Raw genomic sequence first — 22,297 nt, forward strand, 5'->3', positions numbered from 1 at the left:
GTTCTGTTTTCAAATTATTTATTAGATTGTTTGCTTCTTTTCTAATTTGATCTGGGATTTTTCTTGTTTGGTGTACTCACTTTCTTCCTGTTTGTGTGCAGCATAAATATCTAAAACATTACCTCTAAGTTAAGCCTGGCTGCTTTTGTGCCAAGCTACCAGAAGGCTAAGCACAGGTTAATTTTGTGACTTTTGTGGTTCACCCTGACAAGGATGTGGCTGTTGCTTGAGAAGGGTTTTCACCCTCCTCAATTAAAACCCCATTTTCCAACAGTCAACCTTTGATAATCTGCCACATCTCTAGTGAGAACTTTAGTAAAAACTTTCAACAATCATCCCCCTCATTAAGGTGAATTAATGTGAAGCCGACTACAGTAATGCACTTAGTGTTTCACTGGAAAGAGTGCTTGTAAAAGGTGCCTTTCATTTCTCCTTTACTATTTATTCTTTAGTCCCAAATCAACATTCAGTGGCATCTCCTCTCATACAGCGGTATTGTTTCTGTAACATCAGGAGTATCAATGCAATAAAGAGAAATGCACTCACAGTTTGCCTTCTGGCTTTTAGAATTTTCCCTCAATTTGACACAGATTAAAGAGTCGTGCATGTAACCATCACATAAAAATACAGATTATTAGTGACTGAAATGTGTGCAATTGCTGCTTCCTTCGTCTGTTAAAAGTATGTTCCTTGGTAAATGTGTGACACAGTCCAGAGGAGAAGTCCCTTTGCATCTAACGGGGAGAGGTACTGCCCCACTGCTATGCAGATCTTATGTAGATGAACCAAGTTTTTGCAAGACTTGAAGATCTTCAGAAAATGCGCTGTTCACCTGTGGGAGAAATGAAAAAAGAAAGAGTGAGAGTAAATATAGCAAATGTCAGGGTGATTAAAAACCTTTAAGTTTCTAATGGAATATGCTTATATATTTATTACAGTTTGCCAGGACTGACACTCAGGTATTATTAGACACCAGCATCCTTTGCACAAGGGATACTATTTAAAGAATGCGAAACAGCATGGTATTGAGAGACAAATTATTAACTTCAAGTGACAAATTCCTTGACAAGCGTGTTAAAACAACAGATTTGAGCCATGTTTAAGGCCCTACAAGAGATGTTCAAGGCCCTACAAGAAAGCACAGAAATGCCGCACCCTTTTTGCGGAAAGAATAAAAACTCAGAGGGCATTATCTATTCCTATTCCACAGTTAGCTAAAGAGTAATTGTTAAAACATTTTTTAAATGTCCATTCTTGTAATTCTCGTTATTGTTTTAGTAATAGCTGAGAACATGCTTAGGATGGTAGCTGAAGTAATGTGGCTGTCCACTTTCAGATACATTTCCAAATTGCCCTATCAGGTGTAGCAATGCAACCCATATGTGTCTAGGCAGCATCCTTGCGTACATGGTCATCCGGTGAGACAGAGCAGTGCTCATATACTGCAGAGGACGAATGATGCCACTATTGTGTTACAACCTGGATATTTTGGCATGTTGATCCAGACAACTTTACAACAGGAGACTGAACATCCAGCTAGTGATTTAAAAAGTTGTGCCATATTGGATTGGATATTAAACTACAACATTAATCTTTAGCCTTCTCTCCTGTTCCTCTGTTTTTAAGGGAGTGCTGAAAAAAACCTATAATGCTGAGACCACTTATCCTTCTTCTTGGCATAACAGATAAATCTTACAAGGGGAAAGAAGAAAACCATAGTTCTACTGCTTAACTAGGCTGATAATTGTTACAAACCTTAAAGGAGGATGTGAAGTTGAACAATTCAGAAGGATGCCCAGAGACTGCATTCAACCTCATCAGTGACCAAAAGAAAATAAGCAAAGCATATGTAGGGCCAGCGCTTTGGTGATAAAATGCTCCTCTACGATGAAGTGAATGGTGACAGTACCCTATTAGGCATTAAGCAAGTTAGATCTGGAAGTTCTTAAGGGGGCTAGGGGAGTCTTGGTGGGCTCCTCGAAAATAAACCCTGCAAAATATTCCTATCAATTTAGGAAAAAATAAAAATAAAATAAAGGGTATAACACTGGACTTGACAGTGTCAAGTATAGCTGGACATCAGAAGGCAGATATAACACAAGAAGATCAGATTCTAAATCAAAAAGCCAAATAACAAAATAAAATAGTACAATACAATAAATACCATGGACAAAGCATTCCAATAATAAGAATGGGATAATCACAAATTAGCACAATTTTATTTGAGATTGAGAATTCTTAAATTGCTTAATGCACAAGTCATCGGCTAGATCATTTTCCAGCAGATATCAAACGACAGAGACATGCAGGAAGTGCAAAAGACATATAGGGACCATGTATTTTGCTTGATTCCATTCCTGCTTCCTAGCAGAACGGACACTTCTGTCGGGCTCTGCCTGCTGCTATCGCATGCACTGACAGATGTGGTGCTTTCCCATGCACTCATAACCAGCAGACTGGACTACGGAAACGCCCTCTAAATGGGGATCAACAAGTCTCTGCTCCACAAACTCCAGACCATACAGAACACCATAGCCAGACTCGTCCTTGGCATCCCTCAACATGAACACATCCCCCATCACCTGCTAACCTCCACTGGCTCCCCGTCGAGAAGAGAATAACCTTCAAAATACTCACCCATGCCTACAAATGCCTCCACAACACCGGACCCCAATATCTCGACGACAGAATCTCCTTCCACGTACCCAAAAGGAACCTCCGATCCGCAGACCTCGCCCTCGCCGAACCTCTGCGCATCCGCAGAGCAAGAATAGGTGGTAGATCCTTCTCCTACATCGTGGCCAAGACCTGGAACGAGCTTCCGATCAACATCAGACGTGCCCCCACCCTGCACCTCTTCAGGAAGACCCTCAAGACCTGGCTTTTCAACTGACTGGAGCTGCTCCCCTCCCCCAGCTCCTTGAGACCCTCTCGGGTGGGTTGCGCGCTTAATAATCCCCTGATTGATTGATTGCTTTCGAAATTAATCGAATTGGTTAGGTGTTATGTTTTTGACTCACATGTACGCTTATTTATGCACTTGACAATCAGTGACATGTTGATTTACTCTTTTTTTATAGTCCAAATAGATTTAGGCGATGTTCTTTATCAAATTTAATTTGTATTGAGTCTGGGGTCTTTTGGTTTGGGTTGCAGCACACCGATTACTTACTTAATCATTTTAACTCAATTAGGGTTTCATTTCCCAAGACTATATACTGAAAACTGCAGGCATACCACACCCCCCCAGCGGTTTGCATTTTCCTGTGTGTACCACCAAGTCACTTTACTCATTCCACAAGCTATGGACCATTAATGGACCCCTCTCTCCCACGAAGTCCTCAAATATCCTAAGGATAATTTATTTGGTGTTAGATGAGTCCTGGACCCAATTGGGTTTCCTGACCAATGATTTATGGATCCATTTCTGAATACACTGTTTGTTCATTCGCTAGAGAAACACTACCCATGGGTGTTTCCCATCCTTCGTCCTGATGATGACCATGTACAAATAACCTTAGAGGGTCGAAATGTTGACACAATAGTAGTGTACAGTTTTTAAGTAATTCAGGAGCCAGCCACTCAATGTTAGCGTCTAGATCAGACAATTGTGCATCCTCCACAGTCACGATTTATGTATATATTGTATAGCACTGGTGCACTTCTTACTCACTTACTTCACTTTACTGCATGGTTGCGTCGTTTGGGAACACCTCTTTAATTCTATTAGTATTTGAATACAGAGTTCAGCGAGTTCGTCTTCCTACGATTCTGAATGTAGTGCAACTAAATAAAATTGTATGTCTTATAGTAAAACCAATATATTGTTGGTTATTTACTAGCTATCAATGGAAGTTGAGGTTCACACTTCCCCTTTCAGCGACCACTGTTTCATTTATTACTATACTGCCCAGGTCCCAGGGTTACTGAGGTGCCCATTGTTTTATGAATATGATCCCATTGTTGCAGCACATTGGACCTACCTAGTGTTGGCTAACTCAAAATAACATAATTTTGCAAACAAACCTATGTTTAAAAAATAAGTGCGCACATGTAGCAGCTGAGTGAAGCTGGTTGTCGATAATCTAATTGTTTAAAATCCAGAATGCACAATTAGGGTCATCAGAACTGTTACCACAACCACTTCCCTCAGATCCAACTATCTTTCTCTGAAATGTTGGCCAAATTAGTAATGGCGGAAAGAGTTTGTGTACCTTTAGCTACAGAGGATTGCTGTCTTATATTGCCTTATTTACCCTACTGTCATTGAACACTTGCATATATCAGCATAAAGGTATGTTTCTACCTCTAAAGATCAAATACGGTATGCCATTGCCAATCACAAACCACTTTTGAAAGAAACTTCATCCTTCTCAAGCTGTGACACTCCTTTACGTTGACCTTAATTGGTAGAATCACCCACATTAAAATAAAAATTCTCCAAAATGTATATTTGTTATTTGCATCACCATTCTCCGTCCTAATTTTTGTTTAGCCATTAATTAATCATTCAAATAGTAAAAATTACAATCATGCAGATCGTGGCACTATCTTGATGAAACATGGGACACGGTGGACCAACATTCCATAATCTAGATTGCATTTGTAGGGAACAAGAATGTCGGCCTACAAACTTGGAAGAACTAGTGGCAGAGCTTCATTAGTTCCGAACAAAATAACAGAGAGACGGAGTGGCAAAGACATGGCCCACGACCGACTCTGTAACTAACTGAGGACTACACCCACAAATAAATAAATCAGGTTTGATGATTCCTAGAGGATAAAAAATTGATTGGGTCCATTTGTCTGTGCTTCAGAACTGAACCCTGTACTAAACATGCACAAGTAAGGAAATTAACTATATCAAAGGCAAACAGTCTTGGCTGTGATACATATTGAATGTAGTAATGTTTTTTTGTCTTAGGTAGATGCAGAGAATGCATTCACATTCTGCAATGGTCATCTTTTAATGCAATTTGTTTTGTTTTTTATGTATCCCATTCATATATAGCCACCTGGACCACATCTGCAGTAGCCATCTTGGAATAAGATTTGTTTAAAAAAACAAACACCTTTTTCTAGATGCCCATGCTAAAGGTGTGTGCATGTTCCCATGGTCTACTAGCATGGTCGAAACAATATTTAAGAAGGTGCCAGAACCCTTTTCAGAGGGACACGATGCATGCAGGGGTTACTGGGCACAACCGTGGGGATTTAGGTTTTTTACTCCTGATGTCCTGGGGCCCGGCCTATGCATTCTGAGCAACTGGTCCAAGTACTGCTTCTGCATATGCAGATCAGCAACTCAATCCTACACGCGGGCAACAACCCGGTCAGTGCAGCAGCCGTTTCTTCTCACCTGGCACAGGGAGCCCACTTGACAGGGCTCTGTACTGGACCTTGCTCCCACCACCTCTCTACTCTTCCTCACAGGACACACTGGTCTTGGTATACAGGCAGGCGCTGGTGGTCCAGGGCAGTTGGTCTTGGACCCCGCAGGGATATTAGCAGGCCTTGGCCCCCAGTCTTGGTCACAGGCAGACGTCCTGCAGAGCCTCCCCTCCTTACAAGGTTCATCTGGCTGCTTGGTAGATTACATTTTTAGGGTCTCAACCTCCTCTTCTTATAGTCCATTTTCAGACACCGAATGTGATTAAGGGCCTGAGTCTTTGATGTTTTATGTTGTGGTTCTGCTTCTTTTGAAGTGCATGCTCCTCTGGCCTCTCCTCCTCTTGAAAGGCAGTCTGTCACAGCAAGCATGTCTCCGAAGCCGATAGTCCCACAACACAGGCTATTGGAGTGACTAGAGCTCACATCTGGATGTCAGTCAAAGCGAAATGTGCACCAAAAGGTTATCCCAGGGCTCCCAACCCTACTCTTTATGATTCTCTTATCAGACCATTCTCCTTCCTGAAATGTGCCCAGGCCCCTTCCTTGTGACTTTTCACTGAATCAAAGAGCACTTAAAGTATACAGGTAAGGCCTGGTCCTCCCCTCTTCAGTGTGTGTCCCACCTAGCTTACAGGAATGCAGCAATCCTCAAATTCATCTACCTCCACTTGATGTTTCACCATGCAGGCGTGGGTCTCCCAAATGCAACACAGGACCCTACATGTATTGTACCATCCACATGCACATAAACATTCACTGCCTGTATGCAGCATACACCCACTGCACAGCACTGTATCCTGCATGCACTGAACCATTCAGAGGCACACATACATTCAGCACTCACATTCAACATGCGCACACTCCCCAGCAATGTATCCTTTATGTACTATACCTCACATGGGCACACATACACCCAGCACTTGCATTTTTTCTGCACTCACTGTACAGCACTACATCCTTCAAGTACTGTACCACTTATAGGCACATGTACATTCACCACATGCATACACTATGCTCACTACTGCACTATCCTTGTATTGTACCCTTCCTAGGCACACATACAACTAACGAAGAGTCACCACTTTTGTGCTGTACAGCACTTCACATCAACCTGATGTAGGCCAAGGGTGAGTTAAGCACATAGCAGCTGAACTTTTAAAAGTAAATGAGCCTGTAGGCCTCACTTCAACAGCACAGGTTAAAAAGGACCTGCTCACTCCAACTAATTACTACACGGTATGCTGCTTAAGTCCTGGTGAAGGCAGTAACCACTATAAGGGTAGCACTTTGGGTGCCCCTCCTGGTCCAACAACTCCGCAGTCTATGAGACAGGCTTATGATATGGTGCATGCGCATGATCCGTGTTTGCCTAGGACAACAAAAATCAGCATTTGGGATCCAGAATCAGTACAGTTGGGCACTCAGGGTAGGGGTGCACAACCATTACCATGCAGAGGACTTTTCCGTCCCAACAGATTGCCACCCCACCCCCCAATAGCGCAGCAAGAAGGAAAAGTAACAAAAAAAGTAACAAAACTGGAGTCTAAGGTAGCAAGAGGATGTTGAGTGGGGGTGAAAAGAAAGGGGGATGAGTGAAAAGGGAGAGCGAGCAGAGAGAGAAAGGGGGAAACAGTAGTCCCTCCCATGCACTGCAAACATGATCTGACATTAGCAGTAGAAAGACAAATCATTTAGTCAAAACAGTGTGAAACCTAAATGCTCCTGAGAAGGACAATTACAAGAATAGAGAGCTATGTCACTGAATAAAGAGAAGTGAGATAGGCAACAAAGCCCACTCTAAGGGAATGCTATGTATTGGAAACATTAGTCTACCTACAGACAGCAAAAACTGTTTGTAGCAGAGACTGAACAATGCCCAACTGATTGATGAGTCCCAAAACTCAAAACCTGCATCTTGCACTTGTACAAGAAGTAGCAATTGCAAATGTGTATTTTGCCATGATTTGCAGACTTTGTGTGTACTTTGCATTGTGTACATTTTGTGCACAACATATATGAAAACCAATGGGAACCATCAAAACATGATAATTTGGTGCTGTTGCGCAACATGTGCATGGTTCACATTGCAACAAAAAATTTGAGTGAATCAGGCACATTGCATTCCTCTGGTGGTTTACTCTGTACCACATGATATATAACTGTTCCAATCATTAGTAGTTCAGAGATTGTCTGTGAACCCTAAACGTTCAATATTTGTTTTAATGAAAATCTGATTCAACATTGTGATACAGGTCTCTGAAAAATGAAAAATACAAACTGCTTTTTCTTAAGGCCTATGCCAAAAGGTTGTCCTTTCCCTCATCTGGTTACTTACCAGCAAAAAATGAATCCACCATCTCCTAGCTTGACATGATGATCTGCATCCACTGAAAAGCACAAGGCAACCCACTAGTTAAAAATATAGTTCAACACAGTTAAACATAAAATAACACGCATATTTTATGCAGTTAACTCATTGGAGAAGTTAAAAGGCTGGGAGCCAACACCAGACCTATGGGCTTTGTAAGGAAGCCCCTCCATTAGGTTTGCAGATGATAAGATATACACTGTGAAACCATGCCTCATCATGGCACCAAAGCTGAATGAGTTACGTTATCCACTAAGGAATGCATGATCTGCTGTTCCTGAGTTCAACAATCAGCCAAGCCAACCAACTCAGCCTTTCATCTGAGGTTGGTAAATTGAGTCAGCAGTTAGCACTGCATTGGGCAACTATAATGTTTGTTATTTTACAGCACTTAGATTAGGTAGAGGAGTGGTGTGAAGCACCGAATGGAAAGCAAGTTAATACATTTATCATGTCCTTATTGCTTTGAAATGGCCTGTTTTTTACAAGTTGCACAGCTTTTTGTATTTTTTATGCAATAAGAACCCACAACATTCTTCTTCCAGTGTTGCCTTGCAGGCTTTGTGTACAGTCAGACATGCGGGATGCACCTCCAAGTGACCAGGAGGTGGAGGACCCACTGGGGAAGATTTCAAATAAAATAGTGCAATACAGTGCAGCAACTTAAGTTGTTGTACTGCGCTGCACTGCAAGAGAGAGAGCAATACAGAGCTGTATTTACTAACTATAGGCGGGTGCTGCTTTCTTCCCCTGCACTGGTGTACAAACGGCCTCCTTGGCTCCACACACACCTTTTTATCATAGTGCAAATGTGCTGTGCATGCAGTCTAGAAAATGTTTATTGACTGAAAGGCTACTCTTCCAGTACAAAATCATGTATTGTATGGTGAGGAGGTGTGTAGCCTAGCGGCTAAAGTTGCCGACTTTCTGAACTAAGCAACAGGGGCTTAATTTGAGCCAGAGCTTTCCGGTGCTGAGCACCGGCACTTAATTGGTTTCTGGTGTTCTGCACCGGCACCTAATTGTCAACACCACACTTAGGGCAGTCTGCCACAAGGTGGTGCTGCTCATGTAATTTAGAGATGAACAGTATAACAGTTGTTTAGGAAAACAATATACATTAAAAAAAATTACTAATACCTGCCTCCCCAGCCATTCCTTTAGCTTTGAGGACCTGGAATAATCTGAACTGTTGCATTTACATGCGAGAGAGATGGTTAGTAGTTGTTTTGGCAGCAATGACGGGCGATGGGTGGTGCAAGCTGCAGTGGCCACTGGTCAGAGCCCTGGTACTTAATATTTTACAAATTAAGCACTGTAAGCAACTAGGGTCAAATCTCAGCCTTGATTCTCAGCAGATTCACTTAAACTCCCTGCGCCTCAAAAACACCCGTTTAACTAGTCGGGATCTCTTATAAAGAGTTCCAATGGCCTCAGATCAAGCGTGTGCTACATAAAACGTCAAAATAAATAGATTAAATAGTTATGGTTAGACAATTTCATGTCACACATTGGAGGTGTGGTATACAGTGCAGTCACATGCAACAGGTGGAATGAAATGTTTAGAGACATTTTAACGAAGTTTTCTGACTTTGTGTGTTCTTCCAGGAGGTGTTATGTTTTTTAATCTAAAACCAGGTCTGACAATCTTTGAAAATCTGTCTTCGCGTTAAAAACTATGAGTGGTAGTGTAAGAAAAACAGGTACCATCCATGGAACAACCCCTCGAAGTTCAGTAGTGCAAAGCAGTGGAAAGCGCTGTTTGCGCTAATTTAAGGGCAACATTCCAGTTCAAAAAAGGTTTTGTGCGAGAAAGTTAGGGCCATATTTATAAGGTGAGTTGCATCGCTCTTGCACCAGGCAACATGGTGCAAGCATGATACAAGTCAAAAATGTGATTTATGAAACAACGCAAGGCCACCTTGCGTGCCCCTGAGTGGCTTCATAAATCTGGAGTAATTAAATGCAAAGGAAACCACTGTGTTTGATTACTGTGCCCTGGGAAGGTGTTCCACGGCCGCTGTGTGGTTGTCCCTAAGCAGCTCTCATCGTTTTTTACGCATTCCCAGATTTACCAAAAGTGGTAGTCCTAAGAATGCAACAAAAAGATACTCCTTCCCAGGAGAGGAGTAACGTGGAGAAATATCTTTATTTCTCCTTGTTACTTCCTCCTTCCATGTGAGCTGCATTTTGCAGCACACATAGAAAGAGGAATATACCTCTCAGGATTGTTTTTGTGCAGGAAAGTGCCCCTTCCTGCACAAAAACAATCAGCAGGCAACACAGTCACCCTTGGCACCATTGTGCAAGGGTGTCTGTGGTGGCATAACAAAGCACATTGTGCCAGCGCAAGGAAAAGACAGGAATGTGCCATATATCTTTTAAATGCGCTGCATTCCTACCCTCTCTCCGTAGCGTAGCGCAGTACAGCATGGTGACTTGCTGCTCTGCTTGCGTTACTTTGCCATAAATATAGCTCTAAATACTTTATTAAGGCTTAGCACCACTTTGTGTCACTTTGCAGTGGTGCCCTACTCCTTTCAGAGATGCCCTAAGCAATGGGTCTTTCTGGTAGTAGCTCATCAGCCAGCTATTTTCATGAAGTAAACTACATTTCACATGAAGAACCATTGTTCAAGGTCACATTTTCAATGATTTTATGCACAATATTGTTTTTTTAGCATGCTAGTTACAACAAAGCATCCTATCTCTTGCTTCCTAATCTTAGGAGATGGAAGCTTAAGCAGACAGACCGAGTGAACATTGAGTTGTAAACCCAGCTTTTAAATGGACATATGGAAGGTCAGGTACTCAGTATCCAGCGAATTTGTTTTCTCCTGAGAAGTGCTGGTACTCTCCCATTACATGTATTGCAGGTACTCAGTGCTGGATAGCACCTGCCCATGTAAAGCACTGTGTAAACCAATGTGATTAAAGTACGTACAATGTTGCACCGGCTCTGATTTCAACGTGCATTTTACTATATAATCATTTGAGCCACAGACGTGCAACTGACCGATTATTTCTATTGCAATATCATAAATACGATCACATATCAAAATGATTTAATTCAAAATTTGGCATCTCTTATGGAATCATTAGCTGGCTACAATTTATACGGTGAGTGGGATGGAAAGATTTTCATAATAGTTCCTGCTATTAAAACAAAAAAAATAGGTTTCCCTTCATACCTCTTCTCCGCTCAAGTAGATCCCTTTGCCATCTTTGGTTAAATTGCGGAAAACTTCTAAACAGAAAAAAATATATATATTACTGAGGAAACATCAGAAACGACAGATAAGATGCATTATGAATCTTTGATATAAGTGTTTGGAACCTACCTTCAACATTCGGCAGCCTTCAATGAAAAGGAAATAGCACGGATATCAATTGATCAAAATGCCAGCGCTAGCACACACACACATGCTCACGCATTCAGACACTCTCGTGCACATAAAGATACTCTCACCCACAAGCATGCATACAACATACTTTTAACAGCATTTTTTACTTACCTTAGCTTCCAGATAGGGTCATATATTTCAGCTAATGTACTCCATTTTATTACACTAATAGTGAATATTATTATTCACTATTTGCTTAATTTAAGAAAATGACAGAAACCAGGCAAGTGGAGCTCCAACCAGTGTCCATTAGGAAGAGCTGCCCTTGTATTCCACGCACTGATTTTGCCACCTCAGAGACCAGGGGTCGCAAAAGCAGTGCCAGGGGTAGCACCTGCGACCCTTGGCGACCCCTAAATGACGTCCATGGGAAACAGACGCTCAATCTGGAGTGTACTTTGCCAGAGCAAGCAAAGCCAAATATTAGTTCTAATAATAATTATAGGGTGACTGAACGCGTGTCACGGAGTGGAAACAGGCGGAACGTGGCCCTTATTGACTTTGATAATTCCCAAGGTAAAGTATTTGTTTTTTAGCAAAAATTAGCATCAGGGCAAATTGGCTTCAGTCTGCAGATGCGGATCTGCGCCATTCCATGCCAGGCTGGTGAGACTGCCAGTGCTTGCCATGCAGAAGTTTGGGAAAAATCTTGTCACTGGAAATCAGGGGGAAATCTAGCCCTTTATGGGTTAGGAGTTACCATTTTACAGTGGACTCAAGTTCTGTTGATGACATGAGGCACCTTGGGCAGGAATGAAAAAGTGCCCCCGCCCCCAGTGCTTACTGTGCACTCAGGGCAGGACCTCATGCGGCCGCCTGTCTCATGCGCATTGGCCGGGGGCGCATTCCGCATGTGCAAAATGTGAATGGGTGTTCCCTCATGTTTGCTGGATGCAGGCAGCTGAAAAATACAGAGCATCTTTGTCCAAACATTTATCCCATATTAAGATTCAGAAACATGGGGAAAGGTCATCTAGAACGCCATGGTAATTGTATGACACGTGGCGTGGTACAAAGTTTGTGCATCCTCTGCAAAGAGATTAAATCACAATCTCACTCTCCTGTGGGGGGGGCAGGGTCCTGCCACCCCCATCCAAAGGCAGGCAGGGTCCTCTAGTTGAGATTTAGGGGCTGATTATGATCTCGTCTGGAAAGCATTCTGACCGATTCGGTTCCGGAATGCGTTCCGAATGACTCGGATCCGGGAGTCCGACGGAGCGATTTTGATGCATTAGTATGCTTACGGATACGATTCGGTCGGTCTCCCATTGACTTCAATGGCAGCCTGTGTTCCGAACAAGAACACAGGCTCCCATTGACAAAGGGGGTGGTTGCGGAAAACCTTCACCCTGTGGCGGGCATCCCATGGTGCCTGCCACACAGTGCATCCATGGGTAGGGGGACCCATGGGTACTCTCACGTGCCCGATTCGGAGGTCCCTGGGTGGAAGGGGGCCAGATTCCAACAGCTGATTTGTTTTGGAACAACCGATTCGGAAAGGATGTCCGAATCCGACATCCTAATCGCTCGGCTGGAAATGCGCTCCGTAGACCGCTACGATTTGGCTCCGAACAACTTGGCCTTTCGGAACAGAGTCAGACAGATCGAACGCTTCCCAGCCATCATAATAGCTCGTTGGGAAACATGGGTAGGTCAGTCCAAAAGGCGGGTTCCGAATCGAATTCGGACTAAACTAATGCCGTTCGGAGCCTTCCGGACGACATCGTAATTGACCCTTTAGTGTGTGTGCTGGAGAGAGGACATGCTTTCGGTAAGCGGATTCACGCCCCTGCCTGCACTGGTCACAATTGTCCTTTCTCTAACTGAGACACCATATTAATACTCCAAACTGCACTATTGCATTTCCGACCACTAGTCAACAAACAATTTGAAATGACCTCTTTTTACACAACAAGTTCTATTTGGCGTGGATTGCAAATTGCGGAGAGTGCATCATTTTTAAGATTCTTCATATGCATTCTGTAAATAACGTGTAAACCACATATAGAAAGCAGGACCAATGGCTTCACTTACTGGTCACAGTTTCAAGTCGAATGATACAGCTCACAAAATCCGTGAAGTTTAATCTTTTGGCAGAGTCACCATATCGTAGAAGCAGAAGGCGTAACATATCACTGCTCACGGAAAGTCCTACAAGCAGAAGGGAAAGACATGGAATGATATAATTATGAAAACTTTAGATGTATGACTTACAAATATTGTTGCTAAACATGATATATCAAACATTAGGAAAGGCAAAAGGGTCAATTTCCTTCTAATTTTTGTTGCAAGCGTATGGCACAAAAATAAAAGGAAGAATAATGAAACCATTCAACAAAATATGGTGGCCATGTACTTGTAAAAACATTCTTTTTCTAAATAAATTAACCACTGTATACATTTTTAGTAGACCAGTGCAGACACTTTTTTCATTGGTACCTGCACACAAAACAGGTACAGAAACTCTTTTTAGCTTTAATTCACAGCACAGCAAAATTAATTAACACGCAGAAAAGGCCCTATTGGCTTTGATTTACTTATAGTTACTATATAATTCAAACACAGGATAGTTACAAAGAAATAAAAAAAGATATAAAGCATGGGTAAAACAAGCATTGGTAAAGTCTTGGTCAACCAGTCCTGGCCCTGAAGTGCTCTTCTTTTTATGCGGATGTGTACTTTTGATCAGGAAAAGTTTGCCACTCACAGTGCCAGAGGCTGAACTGGGCTGACCCACTGCCCCATGCTTTATGATGTGGTGGCTGGTAGCAAAATGTCTTCATATTACCAAGCCTTCATGCACTTCACCAGGCAACGGTATCAAATGTTTAAGTTCCCAGGAAATAGTGAACCTTTGACTGAGATTTACACACTGTCACAGTGATAGAAATGCATTGTTTTGAGAGGACAATCTCTCACAGTCCCCCGCCTGCACATTAAAAGTGCAAAGTTATAACTCTTTTGTTGACAAATTGCTAAACTCAACCCAAATAAATGGAAGGTTATCTCAAATGTGCCCTTCCTGATATAATAGTTTGATGAATGTTACTTTGTATGTGTGCTGGCTCCTTCCCTTTGGAATATCCCGGCATTAAATATAAAAGTCATATGTATCCAGATTAATTTCAGAATACCCCTTAAAGATGAGCCTTTTCACAAGTGCTTGTAGAGGTTCATTGATGTTGTCTGCTCAATTCCAGCACTGAAAGACCCTCTTTATCAAGTTCATATTTAAACGTGCAGCACAGTCCTGCCATTAGCATGACCATGTAGCACTGCTTGGTTGTGGTGTTCCCGGCAGAAACGAGTCAGTGTAGTGAGCAGCTTATATTTCCACAACTGTGTCTCCACAATTCTTCCAGGTGCTACAGTGTGTCTATGTCTACCCATGGAAGTGTCCTACGGCATCTTCCCGTGTCTCCCAGTGTTTCCATACATCTATGACACTCCAGTGCCTGCCTTTCCAGAGTTTCATATCTAAAAGTGTTTACCTGGGTCTGTTTCTCCTTGTGTCTGATCCTCCCCTGTGACTCTCAATGCCTTCCTTTGTCTCCTCATTGCTCCCTTTCTCCATGTTCCTTGAGTTTCTTGCATCTGTTTTCTCGTGTTTCCACATATCCCTCAAGTATCCCAGTGTTTACATCTCTACAGTGTCTCTTCAGTGTTCCTAACTCCCCAGTGCCTTCCCAAGTCTTCCAGTGTTTGTATCTCTCCAGTGTCTCTTCAGTGTTCCTAACTCCCCAGTGCCTTCCCAAGTCTTCCAGTGTTTGTATCTACCCTGTGTATTCCCATGACCTTGTCTCCCTTTGTCCATGTCTCCATAGACTCTTCTCTTGTCTGTGTCACCTCAGTCTTGATGCTCTTCTGGCCCCTTTGGTTTCTGGATCAGCAGATTAACCTGTCATAGTTTATTTTGGTTCCCTCTGCTCAGCTGGCATGTTCCACTGTGCACCACGCCATTGCTTGTTAACCTCTGCTTGTGCTCAACTGACTGACATCATCTGGTTCCCTGGCTTAGGGGTCGAAGTGTGTTGACTACGCTACTAGTAATGCAAATAGGCAAATAATAGCTTCGGGAAACCTCACAGACACCTGGTATTCGGTGCGGTGACATTTAATAGCACCAGTTTCTAAGTGGAGCTTTGAGCACTGGCACTCATTCTTGTACATGTTGAGCACTGCAAACAGGACTGCCTTTGCGACATCCATATTTGCTGAGCAGTACTCTTCAGATCAGGAAGTAGTCCAGAAATAAGTGCCCAGTGTTTGCTTTACACAGCTCTGTATATTTGTATTCATTTTGTGTACACTTCATAAATGTATGGAATATTCATTCTAACTGAGGCACCAGGCAGTCTGCTGTGCTTTGAAATGGGTGTTAAACTACTGACATGATTAAATCGAATGATCATCACCAGTTGGGTTGCACCACCAGCCTTTAGAAGCTCCTTCCACCTGGGCAGACCTTGGAAGGAGTTTGACAGATATGAAGGTGAAGAGAAGGGACCATTGCTTTTAATAGAACAGATATTGCTTTCGTAAAAAAACTTTACACAATTTTCTTCATTTTGATGTCATTGTACTCAATAAAATATTCAATTTCTTTGTTTTAACTATACTGTTCTTGTGTTGTTGCACATGCACCATGTGCACTTCTCTGATGAAACCCTTGCAACTGGAGAAAAGCTCCCAATGATACGCCAGATATTCTGCACAAACTAATTTTGCTTATTAGCAGGCAGATTGTTTAGGGTTTGTGGAAGCTTAGTTCCAGCTCACATCAAGACAGTTTGCAGGCAGGGTTCGCCATTCCCAGCAAAAGATATCTGGCAAGGCCAAGGGATGCATAGGAAAGATAGGTCTTCAAATTAGTCTGCTTGGTAAATAGTGTGCTCGAATTGATTTGGTTATGGAGATTTGTAGAGCGCACTATCAGCTGGGAGGGTATCCTGGCGCTGAGCAGGAGTTAGCCTAGCCACTCCTAGGGCACAGTGGTACTACTCGAAAAGCCAAGTATTCAGCTTTATATGGAATTCAAGAAGTGTGCAGAGGGAAGTCGTTCCATGTTTTAGGAGCGATATAGGAGACGGCTCGACCACTGGATCTGATTTTCCGTATAAGTGGGATTTGTGCAAATAGGAGTCCTACTGAGCAGAGGCATCTGGAAGGTTTGTGAAAGCAGATATGATTGAAGTAAGCTGGGCCAGTGTTGTGTGGTACCTTGAAAGTGTAGGTGCTAGTGTTATGCAGTGCCTTGAAAGTGTAGGTGCGTCAAAAGAGTGGTTACGTTTTTTATTTCTCACATACGTCATGCAGATGATAGGTGAATACTGTGTGCATAAAACAGAGACTAGATTAAGGAGGTCGGGGCATTGTGATTCGGTTCAAACACCTTGGACAGCTAGAGGCTTCTTTTGTAAATTCACTTCCATGGAGATGGTACTTTTGTTTCTTGTGATGCTTTTCTTTGACTGTCAATGGACAATGTAGTATGACTTTTACTAATTCTCTACAAAATTAAAACATTATTTTATCTTGTTTAATGATCTGCTACACCATTGGTGGGACATCTTTCGAATAAATGCCAAGGCCAAAGAACCATTGTTTTCCCCACAAACTGAATAATGTGCACATTGGTGGCAGCAGATCTCGTTTTTTTTTATGTCTTGAGAATAGGCACAAACATTGGGTGCAGTCCTGGAGCACAGGTTTGGCATTGTGCACAGAGAGAATTCTAGGTGCTGTTTGTGCTGCGTCTGAGTTATGTCTTATACAATGTTATCACACACCTGTACTGGATTGATAGAAAGCGTCTTCCAATGTTAATATTGAAAAAGCCGATGTACTCAATGATCCATGTGTACAAGAAAACAAAATCGAATCACTGTAGTCAAAATCACTCGATATGACCTCTCCATCAACCCCGAGTCAGAAATATGTGTTCAGGCAGGTCCTGAGACATAGGCCTGAGAAAGATCACAGGTGGGGTGGCCCGTAACCAGCAGGACAAACACGCACACAGGAAAAACCCAGATAAATCCCACAGATAGACAGCGACACCACAATGGTCTGGGAAGATTGACCCCAATAAAGCACGTATGGCCGAAGGGGCGCATGTTCCTAAAATACCATAAAGTTAGATGCCACATGAAGTTAGGAACACTCAGCCAAACAGGACACAGCATATGCAGTGATCACGTGCTCCCCATGCCGGACAAATGGAGAACCTACCCACTGGCCCGCATTGTGTCCACGCAAGGTCGAGACCCACCTGCATTTGCAATCAGGTGGAAATACTTTATGGATCCATGACTAGGCCCACATTCCTCTTCCTAAAAAAATCTATTAACTGGTTTATGAGGCTCCACGAAATGTATGTAATAGCACACAAAACGATTGCACTATGAGACAGTCCTCAGACCCTGACCAACTCTGTAACTGTTCCCTTGACCAAAGTGTTTGGCAAAACAGGAACAGTTGGTTTAATCAAACACCTCTTGTCTTTGGTTTTTCAAGGTAAATTCACATTTCGAGCAACACCATATCTTGCTTTCTCTCTTACAGTAGTGCCCTGGCAGGCAAGTAACAACGGTGCCGTGGCGGCCAAGTGACAATGATGCCACGGCAGCCAAGTAACAACGGTGCCCCGGCAGCCAAGTAACAACGGTACCCTGGCAGTCAAGATGACTTATCATAGTTAGGCTATCTGGTTTTAGGTTTAAACCTATAATAACTGATAAAACCCCACTGAAAGGAAAATAGCCATCACCGGTGTAAACATATAAACACTGAAAAAACACCTTTGCAACCGCAAACTAAGTGCCATTCAAAGAAAGGAAAAGATGAGTGAAAGAGACATTTTTATTTCTTCCTGAAGGGGCCAATACAATGTAACTGTTTTACAATGTAGCATCAAGAAAGACTGGGCTAACATTATTCTGCTTGAGTTTTGTTGTTTAAGGATGTCACTAAAACATTGTCTCTTCTTCCTTCTGCTTTTTTCAGTTTTGTGGTCTTTGGTCTAAAGATGCAGTGTTTAGAAGCATGTTTTAGGTCTTATTTCGTTATTTTATAAATTGTAGAGAATCTGGAAATATCAAAAGCATATTTGATATTTTGGCTACATTTGATTTCACTGATAGGTAAAAAGGCTGGAGAATGGGTGAAATCCTTTGATACATCAGCCCCCTTTTCTAGTGAGTCAGTGTTGACTGCAAGTGAATTGCCAAGCACCCCAAGCTTTAAACATTCAATGCAAGATGTAGTGACAGGTATATGTGAAAAGAATGTTGTCACCAAGCATCTGGGATAGTGGTGAAAATATGACAACAGACGTTTGGTAAAAATGGAACACAGTGTCGCTTGGAATGCAGCTGTAAAAAGTTCCTACCAAGTTCAATAAAGATTGGAGTGATATTGTTTGTATTTGCAGTAATTCAGCTATGTATGTGAAAAAGTTATATGATGGTCTTTCAAAATCGATACCTGAGCTGAAGTGCTTCCCTGTAAGAGATCTTTGTCACTTGCTAGACGGTATGCTGAAAGCATCTTTACAATCTTCAGAGTTAATGAAGAATGCTATTAACTTTGTAGTCCATTCTGGTGCAGTAAAAATGTATTTGGACCTCATATACCTCATCAGTGCAGAAAGCAAGCAATAATGTACAATTAAATTAAAATTCCATAAACACCGGAAAAACACTGTTTCCGTTGTTTTTAATGGCACGGAGATGTGTAACCACTGATAACCACTGTTTCTTTAAGGTATTGAAAAAACTGAAAACACCCCACCAGAATTTCTTCAGAGTTAATGAAGAATGCTATTGACTTTGTAGTCCATTCTGGTGCAGTAAAAATTTATTTGGACCTCATATACCTCATCAGTGCAGAAAGCAAGCAATAATTACAATTAAATTAAAGTTCCATAAACACCGGAAAAACACTGTTTGCATTGTTTTTAATGGCACGGAAATGTGTAACCACTGATAACCACTATTTCTTTAAGGTATTGAAAAAACTGAAAACACCCCACCAGAATTTACCAAAAATAGAAACTGAAAACAGGAAAGCCTAATCATAGTTAATGAAATGTTGCAGGATACGAAGAGGCAGTGAAGACAGTGACCGGAAGACAGGCAACTGCAAGGTGAGTCAAGAACTAACGCTGATGAAAAGGAATGGAGGGGTTTAGATTAAATATGATTGAAGGGGGAATACGACAGATCGCCACAGAGACCGGTTCAATGAGTGGGAAAAAGAGAGGGGCATGTAAAGAGAGAGTAAGACAGTGGAAGAAGACTCTGTGGAAGAGCCTTGGATTAGGAAGGGCTCTAAGTTTAACAATATGTTTCGTGGTAAAGGTCATTGGATGTTATGTTGCATTTAAGTCACTTTTAATGGAATCTGTGATGTTCCATAGATTTAGCATCTTTTTTATTTTACAAAGGTATCAATTTGTGTGATTCTTTCTGGACACTGCCAAGCAGAATTTGCTGACAAGTTATTGGGTCGTGGTAGGTGGCCTGAACTTCTTGAATACGTATTATTCATTTTCAGTTTTTCTTGATTTTGCAATTTTAATTGTTCTGGCCAGGATTTTTATTAGGGGTAAGAGGATGGGTTATGATAAGTAGCAAGAGAAAGAACCTGCATGAGACATATCACAAAGTCAAGTGAGAGGTCTTCTTTAGACAGATTCAGAAGTTCCTTAGGAACTTCACCTATGTTGTTGCATGAACTGTGAGCATAGATGAAAGATATATACAAGGAATGTGGTTCTATGGAGCCTTGCTTGGGATGTGCACGACAATCACACAGCACCAGAAGGAGGTAGGGTCAAAGGAGTGGTGAGCAGCTAACGAAGGACAAGCACACAACGGATGTCAAAAGAAACATTACACACTTGTTATAGTATAGGAACAAATTGGGGAAACAGTAAGAGAGGGGCCGTTTTGTTGCAGAAAGTCTAAAATTTAATGACAAGGAAAATCAGGGCAAACAAAATTGCAAAAAGAAAAATCAGAAGAAACAACGGAAAGAGACGTGTTGGTCTTGCTTGACTTAAGGCAAAGAGTTATTGAATGCAGGAAATGGACATATCACGTGGGCCAAGAAGTCTGTTTCCAGCAGCTGTTTTCAGAATATCACCAGTGACAACAACCCTCAGAATGAGAGTGTCAAAAGTGGAGACCTGACCCCAACCTCGAATAGAAAGACTAATGGGTAGTTTGTGTGGTACATCTACATATCAAGTAGTGTGCACGTGACATACTGTGATGCTCAAATGTAGTGATTCTGAAGAGTACATTACACATATGGGAAGTGATTCCTTCTTACATGGGGTAATGTAATGTGACAGGGGTGACAGATAATCTGCATTTCACAATTGATGTTGCTGATCATGGGTTTCCTGTGTGTTCAAGGCCATGGGTGCCCTCAGTGTTCTTATTCATTGCTCTTTTTGGCTAGGCTCATCAATGTTCCTTACTGGGACATTATCATGACATAGTGCAAAAAGTGGGCATAGGAAAATGAGTTTAACCTGTGAAGCAGCATGCCCGAGAGGAAGTGGCTTGGTACCTTTAAAGAATTGCGAACAGCATTGTGGCAAAGCTTGAGAGAGGTGAGTATGAAATTGTCAAGGAGGATGGAATGGACATACCAACAAGGAGCAGCAGCTTTCAGCCAGGCCCTTTGTCCCTTGCAGTGTTGAATGTGGACTGAACTATTGCATGTAGTCCAGAGACAATCCTGTGAGCCCCTCTATCAAACTGTCTCCATTTCAGCACCATCACCCCTCGAGGCACATATAAAGGTTATGCAAAAGGATATCACACCATGAGGAGATCATGGACTTTCTTGGTAAATATATGGGAAAAAGTGACCATGGCAATATTGGAGCGGAGAGGAAATAAAGCTTGGAATCAATAGGGCAATAGGCAGATTCTCAAATCTATTGATTCCAGTGTTGCATCTTCGAACAATGCTACTTCTGATAATATCCAAGGCATAAACCACTCTAAGTCTGGCATCATCTTGTGTAGAAGTGTATAAATGATGTGATGAGCATGTGTGGTGGTTGCTGGTTTCAGCTCCAAGGAAGGAGGGGCTTTCAGTGTACTATTGGCCTCAGGGTTTGAGAGGAGTCCAAACCAGGCAGCATCCAAATGTTAAAGTGGAGTTGTTGTGCCTGGCTAAAAGTAAGACGGAGGAGTGAAAGAGTCTGTGTATCAGATATATACACACTATGCACCTATTTAATTTACATAATAAAGCTATGTTAACAAACAATGTTTGGTCCTGATAAATGGATCACTGTAGACACATGGCGGGGAGCATAAACAGGAATTTCCTGTGATGTGTTTCATTTTTTCTTGCAAAAATTAAAAAAAAAACAGTGCCACTCATTACAGCAGCCTAGGCAATCATTACATATTTGTCCTCACATTATCAGCGACAGCTGGTGGAAACAGAATAACACTGCAATGCACTTTGTACCTGCTTCCTGAACTGCATTCTGCAAACCAGACATATCGATGGACTTGGACTGGTACACATTGCTGTTGAAAATGTTCTAGAAAAGAAAAAAAGAACAACCAGAATGAACAGCTTATATGTTTTTTTGAGAGATGACTTTACATACTCTCTTAGGTGCACTCACAGGCCTTTATTAGGATACATAAATCAATGCAGAGCTTTGTGTGGCTTTGACCTTACTGGAAGTGCTGTTAATCCCCCATGTTTCATGGCAGAGTGCACACAGCCATTTTGACAAAGCATGCTGTCCATATGGCCAGACCCTGCCAATGTCCATGAACATGATAACTTACACTGCTGCTTTGACTCACGCCAATCTAGTCCGCCTTGAGTACAAATATAAACCAACAGACCTGTCGTGCCACAGTGAGAAAATCTCTTGCACATTGTTTTAAGAAAATGAGAAGCTAAATAACAGGGTCCATCAGGTTCACTACTTTGTGTCTAGGACATGTGCCGCCTGACATCAAACCTTCCCTGCAACATAACATAAGCTCACCTTGTTGTGCAGAAAGTCTGTGGAAGATGTCAAACAGTATTTCAAGCCATGAAGTGTTCTCTTATCTCTTTCTACAAGATGTGCTAAGCAATGAACTAT

General features: G+C 42.1%; 1 protein-coding gene across 1 annotated transcript in view; it reads right to left on the bottom strand.

Moving 5' to 3' along the window:
• Positions 1–696: 696 nt before the first annotated feature.
• The window catches only part of CAPN13 (calpain 13), a 582,342-nt gene continuing 560,741 nt past the window's right edge, over positions 697–22,297 (bottom strand). The window contains exons 20-24 of the mRNA XM_085609938.1: positions 21,661–21,736; positions 13,198–13,314; positions 10,951–11,006; positions 7,727–7,778; positions 697–832 (exon numbers count right to left, since the gene is read on the bottom strand). Coding sequence (XP_085466064.1) covers positions 7,752–7,778; positions 10,951–11,006; positions 13,198–13,314; positions 21,661–21,736 — 276 coding nt within the window. The 3' untranslated portion in view covers positions 697–832; positions 7,727–7,751. The remainder of the gene's footprint in view (positions 833–7,726; positions 7,779–10,950; positions 11,007–13,197; positions 13,315–21,660; positions 21,737–22,297) is intronic.

The sequence above is a fragment of the Triturus cristatus genome, chromosome 6 (assembly GCF_964204655.1).
Source record: "Triturus cristatus chromosome 6, aTriCri1.1, whole genome shotgun sequence".
NCBI lineage: Eukaryota > Metazoa > Chordata > Amphibia > Caudata > Salamandridae > Triturus > Triturus cristatus.